Source organism: Aotus nancymaae, unplaced genomic scaffold (assembly GCF_030222135.1).
Source record: "Aotus nancymaae isolate 86718 unplaced genomic scaffold, 86718_ANA_hifiasm-v0.15.2.pri h1tg000040l, whole genome shotgun sequence".
NCBI lineage: Eukaryota > Metazoa > Chordata > Mammalia > Primates > Aotidae > Aotus > Aotus nancymaae.
This window is the reverse complement of record NW_026988454.1, coordinates 87,003,456-87,023,010: the sequence shown is the minus strand read 5'-3', so window position 1 is coordinate 87,023,010 and position 19,555 is coordinate 87,003,456. Positions and strand designations below refer to the sequence as shown.

The following is a 19,555-nucleotide window of genomic DNA, read 5'->3' as shown; positions in this document are numbered from 1 at the left end:
CAAAAGTCTACAACATTTCTTTAGATTTCTCACATTGAGACTACTGAACGTAATCTACTACCTGTGTGATTTCATGGGTAATCTATAATATATAACACAACCTGTTAGCTGTAACTGTAAAACCGGAATAAGAGTATTTATTTGGAAAAAATTTGTGAGGAATAAAGCACATAAAAATACCAACTGCCATGCCGGGCATTCAGCAAAAATAACTGCTCTCCCTTTTTCCTGACTGTCTTTTTTTTTTTTTTTGAGACGGAGTTTCGCTCTTGTTACCCAGGCTGGAGTGCAATGGCGCGATCTCAGCTCATCGCAACCTCCGCCTCCTGGGCTCAGGCAATTCTCCTGCCTCAGCCTCCTGAGTAGCTGGGATTACAGGCACGCGCCACCATGCCCAGCTAATTTTTTGTATTTTTAGTAGAGACGGGGTTTCACCATGCTGACCAGGATGGTCTCGATCTCTTGACCTCATGATCCACCTGCCTCGGCCTCCCAAAGTGCTGGGATTACAGGCGTGAGCCACCGCGCCCGGCCTTTCCTGACTGTCTTTACAAAACAGTAGCAGCTAACATTGGAGTGCTTCCAGTTCTAAGCAGTTTTTCCTGTATTAATTTTGAGTGAATTAGGTTAGAGTACTACGAGATAGGCACTCTAGCCCTGTTTTATAAAGAAGAAAACAAAGGTGCAGAGAGGTTAAGCTGTTAACTCTCACCTCTCCTTCTTAGGTCACTAAACCTGTCTTCAGAAAATCCTTCCAAAGATTAGTTTTTTTAATTCTTCTGTGAATTAGAAAACAAGCTCATCAATTGTACTGCACATTTATTTATTAATTTTTTAAATTTTTTTTTAAGTTCCAGGATACAAGTGCAGAATGTGTAGGTTTGTTACATAGGTATATGTGTACCATGGTGGTTTGCTGCACCTACCAACTCATCCTCTAAGTTCCCTTCCCTCACCCCTGACCCCCCAACAGGCCCCAGTGTGTGTTGTTTTCCTCCCAGATTTAATACTGAATAAAGGAGAGTTCTAAGTGCAGGTGTAAAAGACCTAATATATTTAGTACAGAAGTTTTATGATAATTTGGAAGTTTAAAAGCTTTTTCTGCTTATGTCTTGTGCAAAGTATAGCATCAACGTATTACACATTCATACCTGTGTTCTATTTGTTCATATTTTTCCCTAAAAGAAACACATAGGCATGGTAATAGCAGCTCATGTTTACTGAGTGCTTAGAATGTACCAGGCACCTGCCAAGCATAAATCTAAGTATTTCATTTACTCATAACTACTATAACAAGTATTAGTAAAGACCAGTAACAGCTGAGCAAGCTATAGTCCAAGGACACATAGGGAACAGTGCCAGGGCAGGGATGGACCCTTACGCAGTTTGGCTCACTGTGCTCTTCATCCATGTTGTGAAGACAGACAGGGGCCTGTCTGGTTTACTCTCCAGGCTGTCCTGCCACCTAACACAGTCCAGGGCATCCAGGAAGCACTAGTGGTTAATTTTAATAAATACTCCTAAACAACCATGCGCGGTGGCACGTGCCTGTAGTCCCAGCTACTTGGGAGGCTGAGGGGGGAGGATCGCTTGAGCCCAGGAGTGGCTCTAGTGCGCTATGCCGATCGGGTGTCCACACTAAGTTCGGCATCAATATGGTGACCTCCCGGGAGCGGGGGACCACAAGGTTGCCTAAGGAGGGGTGAACTGGCCCAGGTCGGAAATGGAGCAGGTCAAAACTCCCATGCTGATCAGTAGTGGGATCACGCCTGTGAATAGCCACTGCACTCCAGCCTGGGCAACATGGTGAGACCCTGTCTCTAAAATAAAAATAAAAAAAAAAAATACTCCTAAACAGACTTGCTTGAACCCAGGAGGCAGAGGTTGCAGTAAGCCAAGATTGTGCCACTGTACTCCAGCCTGGGCGACAGAGTGAGACTCTATCTCACACATACAAAAACAAAACAAAACTCCTAAATAAAAGGAGAGCAATTTCAAGTAATATAAAAGGAGGCTTTAACATAAGAGAGGTAAGTTTTACATAGAAAGGGAAAACATTTTAAGGCAGATTCTTTATAATTTATGGTAACTTCTTTAATCCTAAAAAAATCCATATTATTTCATAATACAAATTTCCCTTTCCCTTTTCATCAGGCAGATTTACATGCTCTATCCAACTAACAACTAGTCAGGGATACCAGAAGCCAAGTATCTCAGAAAATGAGATGGAAGAGGATGATCAGAAAAACAGCAAGTCAGCCATGAAATAAGTTTGTGTTTATTTCACAGTTCAGTTTAATCCTTTTTACCATCACCTTTTTTAAAAAAAAAAAATTACGAGTAATACGTGCCATTATGACAGCCATTAAGGGTGAAAGGATTAATTAAAACTACAATTATCTGATAAGACTAGCATACTGTCTAACCCGATTTAGAGCATATTCATCTACTTCAACTAAAAATACTGCACATTAAAAAAAGGTGAAAAATGAAATAAAAACCCTGCAGGGGTTAGCTTCCATTACATATATTCTAAGTAACCTAAGGTTTCACTCAAAGAGTCATAGTGCATTTTTAATTTTTATTAATAAGAGTTCTGAATACAAATAAATTTAATGACATTTAGAAAAAAACAATTTACCCTCTAAGGTTTGTTCATAAAGAAAAACCTGTTTTGTACATTTTAATCTCCAATTTTAATGCTTAACACCAAAATGCCTTTAAGTCTATAACTTAACTTAAGGTTTAATTTTAATAATTCTGTCTTGTTGTATCTGGTTAAAGAGATCATCAGGTAGAAAAAGAGCAAAAAACTAATTTAAATGATCTGAATAAAAAAACTTAGCTAAAAAGTTTAAAAAGCGTTTAAAATAACCTAAAAATTAGAATAATTTCGGTAGAAAAATTAGCAGCTATGAACAAAATTAACATTACATAATAGTATTTTACCAAGAACTGCATCACAAATAATAGTTTTACATATATTAGAATGATTTCTAACATATTAAATGCTTATACATATCAGATGTAAAAATCTATTAAGAAAACTTTTTAATATGGCTTAGCACTTTTGAGATTCTGTTCCCAATAAATGAAAGGAACACAGTTTAGAAGATGATAGGTGATACATCTTTTAATTAGAGACCTAACCAGGTTAAGTCTTGTCAAATAGTCATGCAATGAAATTCAATAATATGCATTTACAAGAACTCAGAATAAAACAGTAACTCCTTCCCTTCATCAGCATGTATGCCTGGTATCAGAAATGGTACTAGAAGCAAATGCTACTAAATTCCTGAAAAAAACTGCTCACTTTAGAATAAGTGCCAATCTAAATTTTTTATTCTTCTCAAAACACTATTTCTACTACTCCTCATTTTAATAGTGTTTTCTCCTTGGTTGGTGGTATATTACTGCTTTTTAAAGACCAATCATACCCAGCATGATCCAAGGTCATCAACTTCTCTACAAGCTGAAGTGAATTACAAACAGCCAAAGACCAATGCATTTAAACAGAAAACTATCCACTCTAGTCAGCAAGGCGGAAGTCCTATCTCTAGAAAATTTCTATCCAAAGTTGCTTTAAAAATAGTCCTAAAGTCCAATAGTATTACACTATTGTTGTCTCCTTGGTTTGAGGACAAATCTTAAAAGTATTAACATTTACAAATTATATTACTCTGGATACATAATTGAACTGAAGATCTTCCTATAATATACTGGGATAAGGTTTCTTCTATTCTTTGTAGTTGGTATGTATTTCTTCTATTCCTTGTATTTGGCATGAAATCTTACACTTAGTCACTGAGATACAAAGAGTGTAGGAGAACAAGGAGAGGAATTACACTGTATCCAAACTTCTGCGGGCTATGACAGTGAGCAACTGTCCATGCAAAAAAAGAAATGTCTTCTGAATGCAACCTAATATTCTAAAAGAACTGTAGGCAAGTGATTTCAGTAAACACTGTAATCTGGAAATGAGTAGTGTTTAGCTGTGGGTACTTTCAGAGGAATGGGAAATCCCAGTGTTGTGACGGCTATCACTCAAGAGTAGCTCAGCACTGCCATGTAAGATAGGGATCCCTGGCCTTATCCATAAAAGGAAGGGCTCCTAAGAAGCACTGGTTCTCTACCACGTGGAGCTACACTTCCCAACACAGACTTTTACCCTTAATTTTCATTCAACAGTTAATGGGAAGATTGTATTTAGCTCAGTGAGAATATTATCAAAAATAAAGATATAAATAGGTATAAAAGTAGAAAAGATATAAATCTCCAGTGATGTTAAACTTGCCATAGCACTGGATGAAGAGTTAAAATCTATTTCATTTTTCAAGATACATTTTTATTTTTGGTTTCATTCAAAAGAGCCTCCTTCATTCTTGGCAAACTATCTATGTGCTGTATGTATGATCTACTTCTTTTTAACTGCATTGTATTTAGCTATTAAAACTCATTCCTTAATAAGGACTTTTTAGCATTAAGAAGTCTAAATGTTTATAATAAATACTGTATTAAAATCTTTCAATATTTACAATTAGAAAAAAATGTATACTCTAGTCAGTCATCTCAGTGCTACTTCTTCAATTTCATCTTCTACAGAATCAACTGCTTTTACTGCTGGTTTATTGTCTGCTTGTTTTAATCGGTGTCTATTTGGATTAAAACTTCTTCCTTCACTGACGAAAAAGTCTTCATCTTCATCATGTTCTTGATCTCTGCTGCCTTTATGCCCAGGGAGAAAATTTAGAGGATCAAAGTCTCCTTTGCTGGAAGCCATATAATTTGGGTCACTGCTTTTGGAGGAAATGGTGCTGTTACCATTGGCACCAAATAGCTGTTCCATCAAATTAGCTTTTTTCTCTTTTCTTGTAATTAAATCTACACCGTCTTTACTAAGTTTTTCCATACTGTTTCTTTGGAAATCCAAAAAACCACTTTTTTGGCTAAACGGATTTGACCTCTCTGATATTTTTGCAAACGAAGGCACATAACTACCAAAGGCAAACTCATTAGAGGAGGCTAGACTTATAACATTTCCTGAATTCTGACCTCCTTTTGGAGTTGAGAAACTGGTGTCTTGCAAACCATGCCCATTAAATAACCTCTCTGAGGATTCAGAGAACATGTAAGTTTTGGGGCTTCTCTCTGGGGAGTGTAGTTTTGATTCAAAATCAGGTAAAAATGGCAAAAGAGGGTATTTTAGATTTCGAGAATCTTGGAGTTCTCTGTCAATTTCATTCAGTTTAGCAAGTAGCATTTCTCTCTTCAGTCTTTCCTCTTCCTCTCCTTGCAATTTATCTGTATTCTGAATTTGATACATTCCTAGTTGGTACTTTCCAGTTTCCCACTCTGGCTTTTCTTCTCTTTTCAGTAAAGATGTCTTTCCTTTTTGCTTTTTATCAAGTTCTTCTCTTTCCCATTCTGTATGAAATCAAAGTTTTTAAATGGGATTTTGTAATGGTCAGCATTTTTAAATAGGAACAACTATATTTACTTTGGGTATTATATATCAATGGAGAAAGGACATCATAAATTTCATTTCTATACTTGATATTCTGGGATTAGAGAATAATATATTTAATATGTATTACATTTACGATTCTCATTTTAAAAAAAATTTGTTCTTCAAGGTACTGGTAGAGAAGAAAGGTTCTCTGCCTATTTTTTATAACTAATATAATGCTGTATATGGTGGGAATGGATGGATGGATAGACAGAGCAAAGACTCTAAACTCAAAAATAAATGAAACCTTTGGATGTCATATCCTGAGATGACTTATGTGGTATTCTGACAGAAGATACATTAACTTGAATCTAATTAAGAGAAAACGTCAAACAAACTCAAAATGAAGAAAATTATATTTTTAAAAATGGGTCTATATTCATCAAAAATGTTAATCTCTCACACATTCTCTTTTTCCCTTCCCTCCCTTTATATATGTAACAAAAATCTCCAGATCAAAGAAAGGACTGAAGAGATATGAAAACTAAATGCAATTCATAATCATTTATCAGAGGGAAGGAAATGCTATCAAAAACAATATTGTATCAACTGACAAAATCATGATATGAATGATTAGATAAATGTGTTGCATCAAAGTTAAATTTCCTGAAGTTGAAAACTACATTAGAATATGATATAAGAGAATATCCTAGTTTGGGGAAATATACATGGAAGTATTTAAAGGTATATGGGCATGAGATATAAAACTTACTCACAAATACTTATTTAGATATTCTTGCCATTTTAATTTTGAGACCACTTCCAAATGAAAAAGTTATTAAAACATCTAAGAACACTACATGTATAGTAACTTCAGTAAATGGCATCTGAATTCTACTTCAGCTGAATTTTCTGAATGTAACTCGCCCTTATTCCCCAACCCTAAATAGCAAATTACTTACAGTGTTCAATTTTTTTCTTTCCTTAATAACTTTATTCAACTGTTTATGGCTCCTGATATGCCATCTCCTACCACTGTATCCACCTTTCTTTGTTCTACCTAAACAACTCACAGTTAAGTTGGAAGATATTAGAGGATGCTCACTCTTTCTTTCCCAAGGGATGCTGACTTGTTACATGCTTAAACAAACTCTTTCTTACCATCCTCCAGCTTTTCAACCTCCTGTTTTACAACATGGAGTTCTTGATCTTTAACAAATTTTTCTTCTCTTTCCACAGTTGGGTTTAGAATCCCTGCTTCTCCATGACTATCTTGCTTTTGAGATTCCAAGTCCTATTATATATTTAAAAAAATTCAAGTTCACAAATTACAGAAAATTGGAACTAAACATCACAGATTTATCCATTTAACATGATTACCAAGTTAAAAATTAATGCAAAATTTCAATTAGTAAATCAGTAAATCACAAGTTACCACTTGTTATTAATGCTTCAAAACACACAGGATTATTTCAGTTAAAATTTTAAAGAAGTACTTATAAGACATATAGAACCAATATTATTACTGAAGTAAAGCCAAAATAGTACATAAAATTCTGAAGAGACAAGTTTCTGAAGTATCCTTGCTTTGTGCATTTTCACAAAAAAATCTGATTAATTCAGTTAACCAGAAATGGCTATTTGCCAAATATATGGATCAGCTGAGATGTTGTTGAACTATGACATGAGCAGTGACAATACTATGCCAAAGCATCCAATTAATATATTTTATAATATTCAAATCAAATAAAAATTTTATAAACTTAAAATTCCTTGTTTCCTATGGTAACTTTCACATATGTGGGTAATTTTTCTTAATAAAAGTAAAATACCTATTATTAGTTGTGGAAAGTAAAAAGTTCCTCTTTAAAATTTCCTTTCTTGCTAAAGAATAGATCATTAAGTGTACTAATAACTTTTTGTTAAGCCCTATCTGATGTAGCTGCTAGACATGATTATAGGCATGTAGTACATTCTAGGTCTTTGTACTTTAACCAAGATATCTGTGCTGGACGTGCTCACAGGCATGTCCCAGCTCGTAGCCTATGCCCCTTCCTTATTTGAACTTCTCCATTGCTTTTACCTAGTTAGTAAAGTTTTAAGTTGTTTGTCATTTGGGTTTTAGTTTAAATTGTGAGGTCTGGCTCCAACCAACAGAGATCAGGCATAGCAGTAAGGATAACCCCAAATGTGTAAGGGATAAATATGTCTGCTCTTCTTTGTTCACTGTATTCTCACTGCAAGATGGCTAGTGAGGGTACCCTTCCTGCAGTGCAGGAAGTAAAAATTGCTTTGCTAAGAGATCCTTTGTCTCAGTGCTGGTATTTCTTTGCAGCACTGAGCATCTGTTTGCAACATTAGTAAAGACTTGTCTAGTAGAGAACTGTCCTCTAGTACCCATTTTCATCTTCTTCCTTTTAGTAACAGAATCCTGTGAGTTTTAATAGGACATAGAGATGCTTAGCTGGAGATTACATTTGCTACCCTCCCTTGCAGTTAGAAAGGACTAACAGGTGGTGAGTGGAAGTACATGTGTAATTTCAGATCACATTTATAAAACCAAAAGCTGCTTGCCCTCCACTTCCTTGTTGCCCTTTCCCACACAGGTGGCGAGCCAGTTCCAAACATTCAGAAGAGGGCTACACTCTTTAAAATGGAAGATCAACAAGACAAAGGATGACTACCATGAAACAAAGCTGTCTACCAACTGTGAACTACCAACTGACTTCAGTCTATTACAAGACAGAGAAATTTTTTATCTCACTTAAGCTACTCTATTAAGTATTTTTCCAATAGCAACTTAGCTCGTACTCTAAGCTACCATTTGCTGAGGCCCTTTACAGTGGCAGGCTCAGTCTCAAGTGCTTTATAAACTTCATGATTATTTCTAATTTCATGTAACTAAAAAAGAAAGAAAAAAGAAAAAATTTCATGATTACTCATTGTCACAACCCTGAAAAGCAATCCACCCTCATTTTATAGATGAGAAACAGAGGCTCCAAGAAGTCACACAACTAAAATGTTAGAATTTAACTAAGATGAGAGCTAACTCTAAGGCTATACTCTTATACTCTTTTTACTATATCAGGTTTCTATTTCTTCTTTTGAATGTATATGGTTAGGTATATAAAAAGAACAAATTTTTAATCCTTTTAAAGTTAGTAATTACTTTGTTATTCCTCATTTTGTCATTTCAAAAAGACAAATCAACATGAGCTAGTCACAATAACAGTACAAATACAGAAAGACACCTAACACATACAACTAACTTGCCGGAATTATCAAGCAAAAATAAACAAATAAAAAACTAGAATATACAGAGGAATCAAATCAGTCTAGCCTTTCTGTTTTATACCACAAGAGGAAATCTCAGGGTCACTGGGAAACTTAAATAAGGTATAAAAATATACCATTGTATGAAATATGCTAGGTTGCTGATATGTTGTTGTCTTTGAAGTTTAAGTTGTAAACACTGAAGATAAAACTCTCTTAGAAAAAGAGACTTTCCAATGATTCAAAATGAAGGTCCTTTTAAATGAAAGTCCAACACAGACCCCTTGAATTTCACTCTAATTTGAACAGTATAAGGTCAGATTCCATTGCAATTACCTTGTTCATTATTCAGTCAGTTCACATGTGAAATTCTCCCATATAGCAGACCAAAAAAAATTAAACCTAGTGAAATTCTAACAAACCATTGGAAAACTACTATTACTTGCTACTAAACATAAAAGCACTGAAAGGTTTTCCAAGACTATCTCTGTATATAAGAGAAACTTAGAAAGCAAATTCTTCTCTTCTGCCCCTAACCCAGAAGGCACAATCATTTTTTTCTGAAGCACCTGAAATATGTGATGTAAACTAAAAGAGTGAAGCCAAAGGAATTTTATAAAATACACAAGATACCTCTTTCCCTTCAAAAAGGCTAGCTGCATATTCACATAGACATACTACCAGCTTCATCACTGAAATTTTACAATGTTTGATACTGTGTTTTTAAGAATAACTTCAAACCGAGTTTGGTATATAATCATACTGCTAAACTCACCAAAGTAAGATGTTCTGGTTTTTCCCACTTGTTTTCATAACACATAATTGTTTCTGGTGTTAAAGGATATTCTTCTGGCTTGAAGTCTTCCATGGTTTGTACTCCTTTTGTACACAGGTCTGTAAAATCACTCTGGCATGCAACTACCATGAAAATTATTTTTAAAAATTACAATGAATAATGCTAAAATATATGAAATTCAAGTGGCATATATATGTGCATGTGTGTGTACATATACATGTACATTTAAATTTCATGTACATTTCATTTAAATGAATACGTATATTCACCTATATATTCATTACATAAATATAATGCATGTTTTGCTCAGCTTGGTTAATATTCACTATTACTATTTTTGTTTCTAGGATTTACTGGCAATTATATGATTTGGAGACAATTCTGAATATAAATGCTATAAAGCTTTTACAATGTTTATATTTTTAAAATTTGCAATTCACATAAGAGGGAAAGTATACTTTTGTTAAAGTAAAACTACAAGTAACAATACAAAGTATTTATAGGTGAAATCAACTGATATCTGAGATTTACTTTAAAATACTCTAGAAAAAAGTGGAAAAAACAGATGAAATAAAACTGGTAAAAAGTGTAACCGCTAAAGCTACATGATACATAAATGAAATTTCATCATATTACTCTCTCTACTTTGGGGTATATTTGTGTATTTTCAAAAGCATTTTAAAAATTATAAGGAAATTTTAAAAAGTTATGTAAAAAAATTTTAACAGCCTCTCTTTAAGGGAAAAAAACTGAGAAAATTGAAAAGGATTCTGAAAACTATTAGGTAATTTAAATTGCAAAAAATACATTTATTTTGAATATATTTCAATGAGGTTCTTTTCCTTCCCTTTCACTTCAGAATTAGTGTACTACCACTAAATAACAGCAATAATATTAGGTTTTGAACAATAATAGCTACTATACCATTTTTTCTTAATGAAAGTTCTTTTTCTTTATTTGGAGAGGACTTTGGCAGACGATTAGAATATATATTTTTTATATCCAGTTCTCTCTCCTTTTCCTGAAAACAAATGCAATACAATTGAGGAAACAGAGTCTCAGTTTAAAACACAAAAAATCCCTCACTTTGTCATCTGGTATTTTCTTACCATATTTAAAGATATCTGGTTCAGCTTCCTTCTGCAACTACCAAACTATAGAAAGTAATGTCTCTAGTACACTGAGATTAGGACAGAAAAATAATTTTCCCTAAAAAGTCTAATATGTCCTGGAAATTAAAAAAATTAAGGCAAATTTCATTTTCTACCCATTCTTACCTGATACAGCTAGTATTGTCTTAACTGAGACACAGAGACAAATAATTTAGTTAGTATCTCTCAAATATAATTTCTGAAATATTGATGAGTTAAAAATTAGACCATTCTTTTAAACACAGGCATACTTTACCATTTTGGGGCTGTGGCTTTTCTGCAAATTTAAACAACAAAAAGAAAACATCATAAGATAATGTATAATTTTGCACTATTTTGCATAAAATTAATGAGTTCCACCTAGAACGCATTAATGACTGCTACATAGAATGAAGAATGCCTGTTTTAACAAAATTAAGTAATTTGACTGCTTTCTCTAAACACTGTGACTATGAAGGGCATCATTTGAAGCAACTTCAAAAATAATCAATCAATCATGGGATGATATGAGGAAAAACACTGAATTATTCAATCATGCAACACAGTGAAGCTCTAGTTTCCATAATTTTCTTCTATGATTTTACAATTTACTTCAGTTACATCATTCCTATTGGTGTATTCAGTGTTCCATCTTTTGTCCTTGCTTTTAACTTCACTTTGTTATATTAATTCTACCAACGTGTATCTTTTCTAAGTGCTAAAGATAATATCAGAATTTTGTAAATTATATTGTACCAACTTATGAATATGAAATAGTATTTAGTGTTTTAAAATATTTAATTTTCATCTAATACACATTATAGAAAAAATAATACAATTTAAAATACTTACTTTTAATTTGTGATATAATTGCTGTACCTCCTTTTGAAGAACTTTATTTTCATCATAAGCCTCATATGCCCTTTTCCTTTCAGCAACCAACTGTCGTTGGAAGCTGTTAGTACTCAGCTCAAGATTTTTTGATAGTTCCTATATGTACAAACACATAAAAAGCAGTCCTTAAAAATAAAAAAGAATCCACCAATAAAACATAACACATGGCGGTGTCAAAATGATGTTTTTAGTGGTGCTGTACAAGACATACAAATCAGACTGAGCACAGCATTCATGTACCTAAACTGGGGAACAGATTTACCAACAATTTAGTAAGGTATCTAGCCTATCATTCCTATTTCTGCTTTTCATAATATTTTGTAAATAAATTCTTAAGGCTGAGATGGTAGCTCATGCCTATAATCCCTGTACTTTGAGAGGTCTAGGTGGGAGGCCTTGAGGCCAGGAGTTCACTTGAGACCAGCCTAGACAACAAAGCAAGAACCCATCTCTATAAAATAAGAGTTTAAAAATTAGCTGGGCAAGGTGGTGCATGCCTGTAGTTCAGCTACTCAGGAGGCTGAGGCAGGAAGATCACCCAAGCCCAGAAGTTAATTTAAGGCTGCAGTGAACTATGATTGCGCCAATGAACTGAAGCCTTGGTGACAGAACGAGACTATCTTAAAAAAAAAAAATCTTAAGCACACCCACATTGCTTAGACAAATAACAAGATACCAAGACAGCTAAAATTACACAGCACTACTAAAGCTGTGGAGAGTACCTAGAGTAAAACATCTCTAGATAAAAACAACAGTCATTTCCATCCATGGTCTTCAAACATGTTCCATCAAGTTTATAAAATAATTTATGTTAATTTATTTTCTTTTAAAATAACTTGAGTTGTCTAGACACCATTTCTAACTTGTGGGGTTTTTTAAAGCATCTTATAGACAGACAGACAGATTTATTACAAATACAATAAATGTTTATTATAAGTATAAATACAATCACAAAGTAGAAAATAAAAAGCAGTTACAATCTCATTACCTTGTGATAATCACTGCCAACATTTTGATGTATATAATTTGAGACTTTTATGTTTCTTTCTCACTAAATAATACCATAAATACCTAAGTCAATATATTGTAATAACACAATCTTTTTTCAATAGACTAGTATTGCACTTTGTAGATTATCATAATTTAACTAAATTCTGTTGTTCAATATTAGGGTGCTTCCAATTTTTCCTAGAGTGAACATCCTAATATAAATAACCTTAATCATTTATTACTGCCTCAGGGTAAATGTTAAGAAATAAAGTGTCTTAGACTTTATCTAAATCAAGAACTCCTGCTCTCTGAGAGGAATCATTAAGCAAATGAAAAGATAAGCCAAAGACTAGGGAAAATATGTGCAAATCACCGATCTGCTAAAGCAGGGGTCCTCCACCCCTGGGCTGAAGACTGGTACTGGCCAGTTGCCTGGTAGGAATCAGGCTTGCACAGTAGGAGGTGAGTGGCAGGAGCAAGCACTACAGCCTGAGCTCTGCATCCTGTTAGATCATCAGCAGCATTAGGTTCTCATAGCAGCATGAACCCTATTGTGAACTGTGCATGCAAGGGTTCTAGGTTGTGCTCTCCTTATGAGAATCTAATGCCTGATGATCTGAGGTAGAATAGTTTCAGCCTACAACCATCCCCCTCAACCCCATCTATGGAAAAACTGTCATCCACGAAATCAATCGCTGGTACCAAAAAGGTTGGGGACCACTGTGCTAAAGGACTTGTATGAACTCTACAGAGTTATCCCTCTGTGTCTGTAGGGGATTGGTTCCAGGACTCCTGTGGATACCAAAATCCAGGCATACTCAAATTCTGTAGTCAGTCCTGTGGAACCTGAGTATATAAAAAATTGGTCCTCCACATCCAAAGGTTTCACACACTGCAAATACTGTCTTTTATTTCTGCATTTGGTTGTGGAATGTGGAACCTGTGGATATGGTGGGCCGACTGTGTTTACTGAAAAAAAAATCCTTGCATAAGTGGACCAACACAGTTCAAACCCGTGTTGTTCAAAAGTCAACTATATATTACATCTAAACATCTTTATCTATCCCACAAAATTCAGTAACATGAAACCAGAAAGCTTAGCAAAAAAAAAAAAAATGGAGGAAATACATAAACAGATAATTCACCAAAAAGATATCCAGAGACAAAGGGTACACAGAACAATCCTTCACTACCTTAAGTCATAAATGAAATACAAATTAAAGCCACAATGTCTAAAATTGGAAAAAGTAAGCATACAAAATGGCAAGGATGAGTAGCAACCAGAACTGTCATACACTTTTGTTTTGGGAACATACAATGGTTACAACCATTTTGGAAAACATGTGGCAGTAAAACATATATCTGCTATGTAACACAGTAATTCCACATTTAGGTCTTTACATAGGAGAAGTAAAAGCCAGTGTCTATACAAAGACTTCTGCATGAATGTTCGTAGCAGCTTTATTTGCAAAAGCCAAAAACTGGAAATGATCCAAATGTCCATCAATGGGATGGATTAATGGATAAACGAAATGTCATATATAGTTATACAATAAGGGTAATTACCACTCAATGATAAAAAAGAATGAACAACTGATGCTTGCAACAACATGTTTTAATCTCAAAATAATTTTGCTAAATTAAAGAAACCAGGAATAAAATAATACATACTATATGACTCCACATATATAAAGTTCTTAAAATGCAAACCAATTTATAGAGACAAAAGTAGATTAGCTGAGGAGTTGTGGGCAGGGATTGGTAAAAGGGAGGGAATACAAAAAGGCATTAAATAATTTTTGTAGATCATAAAAAACAGTAAAAACAAGTGTGTATGTTTTAAACAATGAAGCTTCTGGGTTGATAGAATTGTGTACAATTTTAAGGCTTTGAAAAGCATTACCAAAATGCCCTCAAAAAAGGCTGTAACAATTTACATTCTCTTTGAAAGTCTAGTAGCCTTTATTTTACTAGATTCTTACACTAACAGGATACTGTAATTCTTCAATCCATCAGCTTGTCCTTAAAAAGGATACAATTATTTTAATTTATATTTCTTTGATTACTAATAAAGTTAATTTTCATGTTTATTGCCCATCCATATTCTTCATGAAATGTTTTTGTAATGTAGTAAGAATCTAAAAGATAATGACAAAATGAGGGAAAGGCAAACAGAAAAACAAAACAAGCAAAAAAGTTAGGAATTTTCAAGAACTGAAGATACAATGAGAGATGAAGTTGGAAAAAGCACCATGATAGAGACTGGATCAGAAAGGAATCATCAACGGATGCTAAATTTTGATGAAGAACAAGATATTTACATATTCTTAAAACAGCTCCACAGAGACTGCTTATTGATTCACTATAAGAGAAGGAATAGTCGATGTATAAATATTAGACAAGCTGAGCAACACTTTGGCTAGGAGATCAAAATTAACATTTCTAGTGAAGGTCAGGAGACATGTGCCTCCAGATGTCACATATGAAGAAGGAAAATAGTATCACCTATTCAGTATTCTCACCAAAAATACAAAAACCCCAGTCTATACACAATGAAACATAAGAGAAATGCAAAGTTAAGGATATTCTATTAAATGAATAGGGGTAGAAAGAAAGCTGTATGCTTCAAAAAATGAGACTAAACATGACAACAGTATGTGGAAATGTTCCAGATAAATAAGACTAGAAAACTCGACAATTCAGTACAATACTTGACCTTAGACTGGATCCTATACTGGAGAACAGAAAGTACTATAAAAGATATGATTAAGTCAACTGAAAAAAAATTGTACTGTAGACAGTAGATTAGAGGAAGTTATTATATAAGTGTAAATCATAGTGTAACCATAATTTTACTATGGTTCTATTAGGGCATAATCCCTGTTCTTAAAAAATACACACTGATGTATTTAGGGTTAAAGGGCACAATGTATGCAAGTCATCCTGAAATAGTTTAAAAAAAAATTATGTGTGTAAGTGCATACGACACAGAGGTCACACAAGAGATCATGTGTGTATATTATAAGACAAATGAGATAAAATGTTAACAGATAAATCTGGGTAAACTGTATAGGAATGTTCTTTGTACTGTTTTTGGATTTGTGACTCTATAAGCTTGAAATTATTTCCATATAAAATATTAATTAAAAAAATCCTATCACCCCCCCTTAGATGTTTTGGAACAAAACAAGAAACCATCAAACTTAATGAGAACGTGTTTAAAAAAAATACCAGCGCTAAAAAATACTCAATTCCAAATCATAATAACTCTTAACCTGGAATCCACCAAGATCCAGTGAAATTATCATTGAAAAGTGAAGATAAAGTATATTCAGACAAATACCAAAAAATGTTGCCACTCAGAAGCCCTCAGTTAAATATATATTTCAGTGAGAAAGGAAGTGAACCCTGAAGGAACAATAATGAACAATGGTGACATGTAAGAAATAATGGTAAACCAATACTGTTAAAATATCAAGGATAAATATTTTAAAAATTAAAAATACTGTTAAAAATTAAAAGACTCAGTAGAAAAAAACAAAAAAGCAAAAATAAATTTCTAAATGAGCACTAAATTCAGGAGGTTTCAAAGGTGAAATCTAACAAATTTTAAAAAACATATCTCTATCTTTTACTCTCTGTAAGAGAACAGAAAGAAGGAAAAACTCTGGAAGTCATTCTTTATGAGAATTTTTATAATCTTGATGTCAATAGTGGAAAAATAAAATCATACACCATTCTAAAATATAAATAGTGTTGCAAAAGTCCCAAACAAATATTAACAAAAGGAATTCAGCAATATGTAAAAATTGCATCACAGCTAAATAGCACCACTCCCAAGAAGAAAAGAACAAGAGTAATTTCACATTCTAAACAATCCACAATTTAAAACAAAAACCCAAGCAAGCCAGTAGTAGAAGAATTTTTATTAATACATAAATACACAAATTCACAGAAAAAGATCCAGAAGGATTCATACTAAGATACCAAAAGTGGTGACATCTGAGTGGTAAGAATGAGAATGTTTTTATCTTTTAATTTTTCTCTAATTAAAAAATATATATGCATATACTAATAAAAAAATCAAAAGTTTCTAAAAATGTTTAAATAAAAATTAAAATGCTTAAAAATATATATATCTAACAACTTCAGAAGAGTAGTTACTTCTGAGCAGGGAAAGTTTAGGATGTTTGGAGAAAGGATACAGGGAAACTTTAATGTAAACAAAAACAGCAAAATGTCACGTAGGTACATGAATGTTTTTAAATTTTTTTTTGTATATTCAAAATATTTCATAAAAAATTAGAAGTACTTTAAGAAATTAAAGAACCTAAATGGATCAATGAGAAAATGGAAATAGTAGCTATCTTTTGCTGGTAGGACTATGGATATTTTTTCCCTACTTTTACTGTAAAATTTTAAAACATCTTTAAACAAACAGTTTAATAAAATTTAAAATACTTAACATTTTTTCCGAAGGACATATCATAGAATTCTGTCTTGTTAATGGAAAGAAATACAGGATTAACATAATTTAACAATTTTTGCAAGCACACAAAGGATAAGTGATTTTACCTTCATTTATTTTTTATTAATTAGTAAAGGATTATATATTTAAATAACAATATTGCATTTGTTAAAATAAGTCTATCAATGTCAATTGTTTTAATATCTGTTCAGTGTTATTATAGCTCAATTCTAAACACTCAGATCCTTGTGTAAGCAAGGACCCTGGAGGTCATGAATCTACCTTATAGTAAATGCTTTTCTACAGTATTCCCAGATGGTAGACATTGAATCTCTGCACAAATAGCAGAGATTATTCTGGTAGCAGAAAGCCTGATAATGCAAAGGGTACTGATTTCATTATTGGACAATTCTAATTATTAGGAAGCTCTTTTGAATGAGTAGAAACCAGCTTCCTAGTAATAACCATTAGATTTTTATTACCCTCAGGAAATAAATCCATTTCTCTTCCTCCATGTGACAGTCCTTTAAATAATGAAGTAAGTTACAGTTGTTCCTTATCTTTTCTATGATTCTGTGTTTCTTCCACTGTTTCTTTTGGGCCAGTTTTTTGACCCCCTGGTTATTTTGTTTGGTCTCCATATGTCAGTTTGTTACCTAAAATCTGGTATTTGTTATTAGATGAGCTCTGACCAATAAAATTAGAGTTATTATTACCTCCTAGGACCAAGATACCACCATACTTGGTTAACTTCTTCCCTTTTGATTTTTTAAGTGGCAATATGATTATAGTTCATATACTTTAAAAATTATGCTTTTTTTAACTTCAATTATTTTTAAGCCAGGGTTCCCCATAGTATATACATAAAATAGATGAAAAAAAAATTGAGGTGAAATAGTCAACCTAACTAAATTTTATCTTGCTTATTTCAGGCCAGATTTTGAGCCTAGGGGGATCAATCTTGATCTTGTCATCCATCAAATTAGTTGGATCTCCTATTTTTGAACCTGTCAGGAAGAGATCCATCCATTCATTCTTTTAAGAAACACTAATTTTTTGCCAGAGTGCCAAGTGTTGCAAATACAAAATCAAATAAGACTTGTTCTGTTCTTCCTGTTAAGGAGCTTGGTCACATTCACTGATATGCTGAAAGGAACAGAGCCTAAGATAGCACTGAAAGCACCCACCTGGAAATATTCTCTCCAAGTTGACAGCTATTTATTTACCTGCACCCTTTGGGTACAATTACTTACCCAATTGTAAAGCTTTCTAACACTATTTTCAACCAGTCCATACTTCTCCATTAAAATACAAACAAAAATAAAAGACTTACTGAATTTACTACAGACTATCAATATTATATCCACTATATGCTAGTAGATAAAATGTAGTTATATCCTATATTGTATATAGTATTTAGTATACTATATACTAATATATTGCAAATACTATATACATCTATATTCTGTAACTGTATAGTATTGAGTTCTATAACTGCATATACTATATAGAGTTCTATACAGTTCTCTATATATACTATATAGAGTTCTGCATCTGTATATTCTATAATTGCATAGTATAATGATATAGTATATAGTATACAGATATATATCATATATATATATATATAGGAGAATATAGTAGATATAGTATATCATCATGTACCATTCTAGTAATCCTAAGCAGGGGTACGGGAGTTGGGGGAAAGGAAAGTAAGAATCGTTCTAAGTGAGCGATATTTTCCAAAACATTTAAAAATCTGGTAGAGATTTGTATCAAGCTCACTAATTGATCATTTCTAACATCTACTTGTTTACCTCTGAAAACACTGGTACTTGCCTTTTTTCACTTTGTCACTTCTCCCAGTTTTCCTAACTCTCTGAAGTACAATGACAAAGGCACCTGAATCACATTTGCAAGGTTCTTCAGTGCTCTGGAGGATAATTCATCTGAATCTGGAGACTGAGCTCATTTAAATGAGCTATCTATATTCTTATTATTTCTTCATCCGCTTTGAGCAGGACAAGATAGAGGCAAACTTATAATCCAATAGTTCTGCTTCCTCTGTGCATTACAAGTCTGCCCTAAGTAACGGACCTTGTTTTTGTTTAAATGAAACCTGTTTTCTTTAATGAAATCCGTTTTCTTTAAAAATCTTACGCCTTTCCTTACCCTGAGCTTTTGTCTTCCAACATACATTTTACTACACAGTATTTACTAATTAGCACCAAAAATAAAATAAATTTTAGAAGTGGTTTCTGCTCAGCAAATGACATATAGAGAATTCGCATGATGACAGACTTGGAAAAAACAATTTGTATCTTTTACAGTTTTTAGATCATTTTATCAGAAGATACTTATAAAATAACCAAAATCCTAATATTTTAATTCCTGCTATCATCTAAAACTATGAAAAAAAACACAAAATGTACTATTACAAGAGGAACCTATTACTCAGCATTTAAATGTGATAAAATTTCAAGGATTTTACTAAAATGATAACAAAATAATAGAGTAACAGAAGACAGAATATTGCAGTTCTACTCCCACACATGAGG

The 19,555-nt window shown here is 33.1% G+C and overlaps 2 protein-coding genes across 3 annotated transcripts in view; one reads left to right on the top strand and one right to left on the bottom strand.

Moving 5' to 3' along the window:
• Nucleotides 1-19,555, top strand: part of SH3BGRL2 (SH3 domain binding glutamate rich protein like 2) — a 287,777-nt gene that overhangs the window by 77,054 nt on the left and 191,168 nt on the right.
• LCA5 (lebercilin LCA5) overlaps nt 1-19,555 on the bottom strand; it is an 85,664-nt gene that overhangs the window by 33,820 nt on the left and 32,289 nt on the right. The window contains exons 4-9 of one of the 3 annotated variants that reach the window (XM_064360898.1): nt 11,498-11,635; nt 10,923-10,943; nt 10,440-10,536; nt 9,495-9,637; nt 6,608-6,740; nt 2,259-5,424 (exon numbers count right to left, since the gene is read on the bottom strand). In XM_064360898.1, coding sequence (XP_064216968.1) covers nt 4,565-5,424; nt 6,608-6,740; nt 9,495-9,637; nt 10,440-10,536; nt 10,923-10,943; nt 11,498-11,635 — 1,392 coding nt within the window. In that variant the 3' untranslated portion in view covers nt 2,259-4,564. Of the gene's footprint in view, nt 1-2,258; nt 5,425-6,607; nt 6,741-9,494; nt 9,638-10,439; nt 10,537-10,922; nt 10,944-11,497; nt 11,636-19,555 lie in introns of those variants that run through there. The other 2 variants (XM_064360899.1, XM_012471792.2) reach the window with 2 other exon arrangements.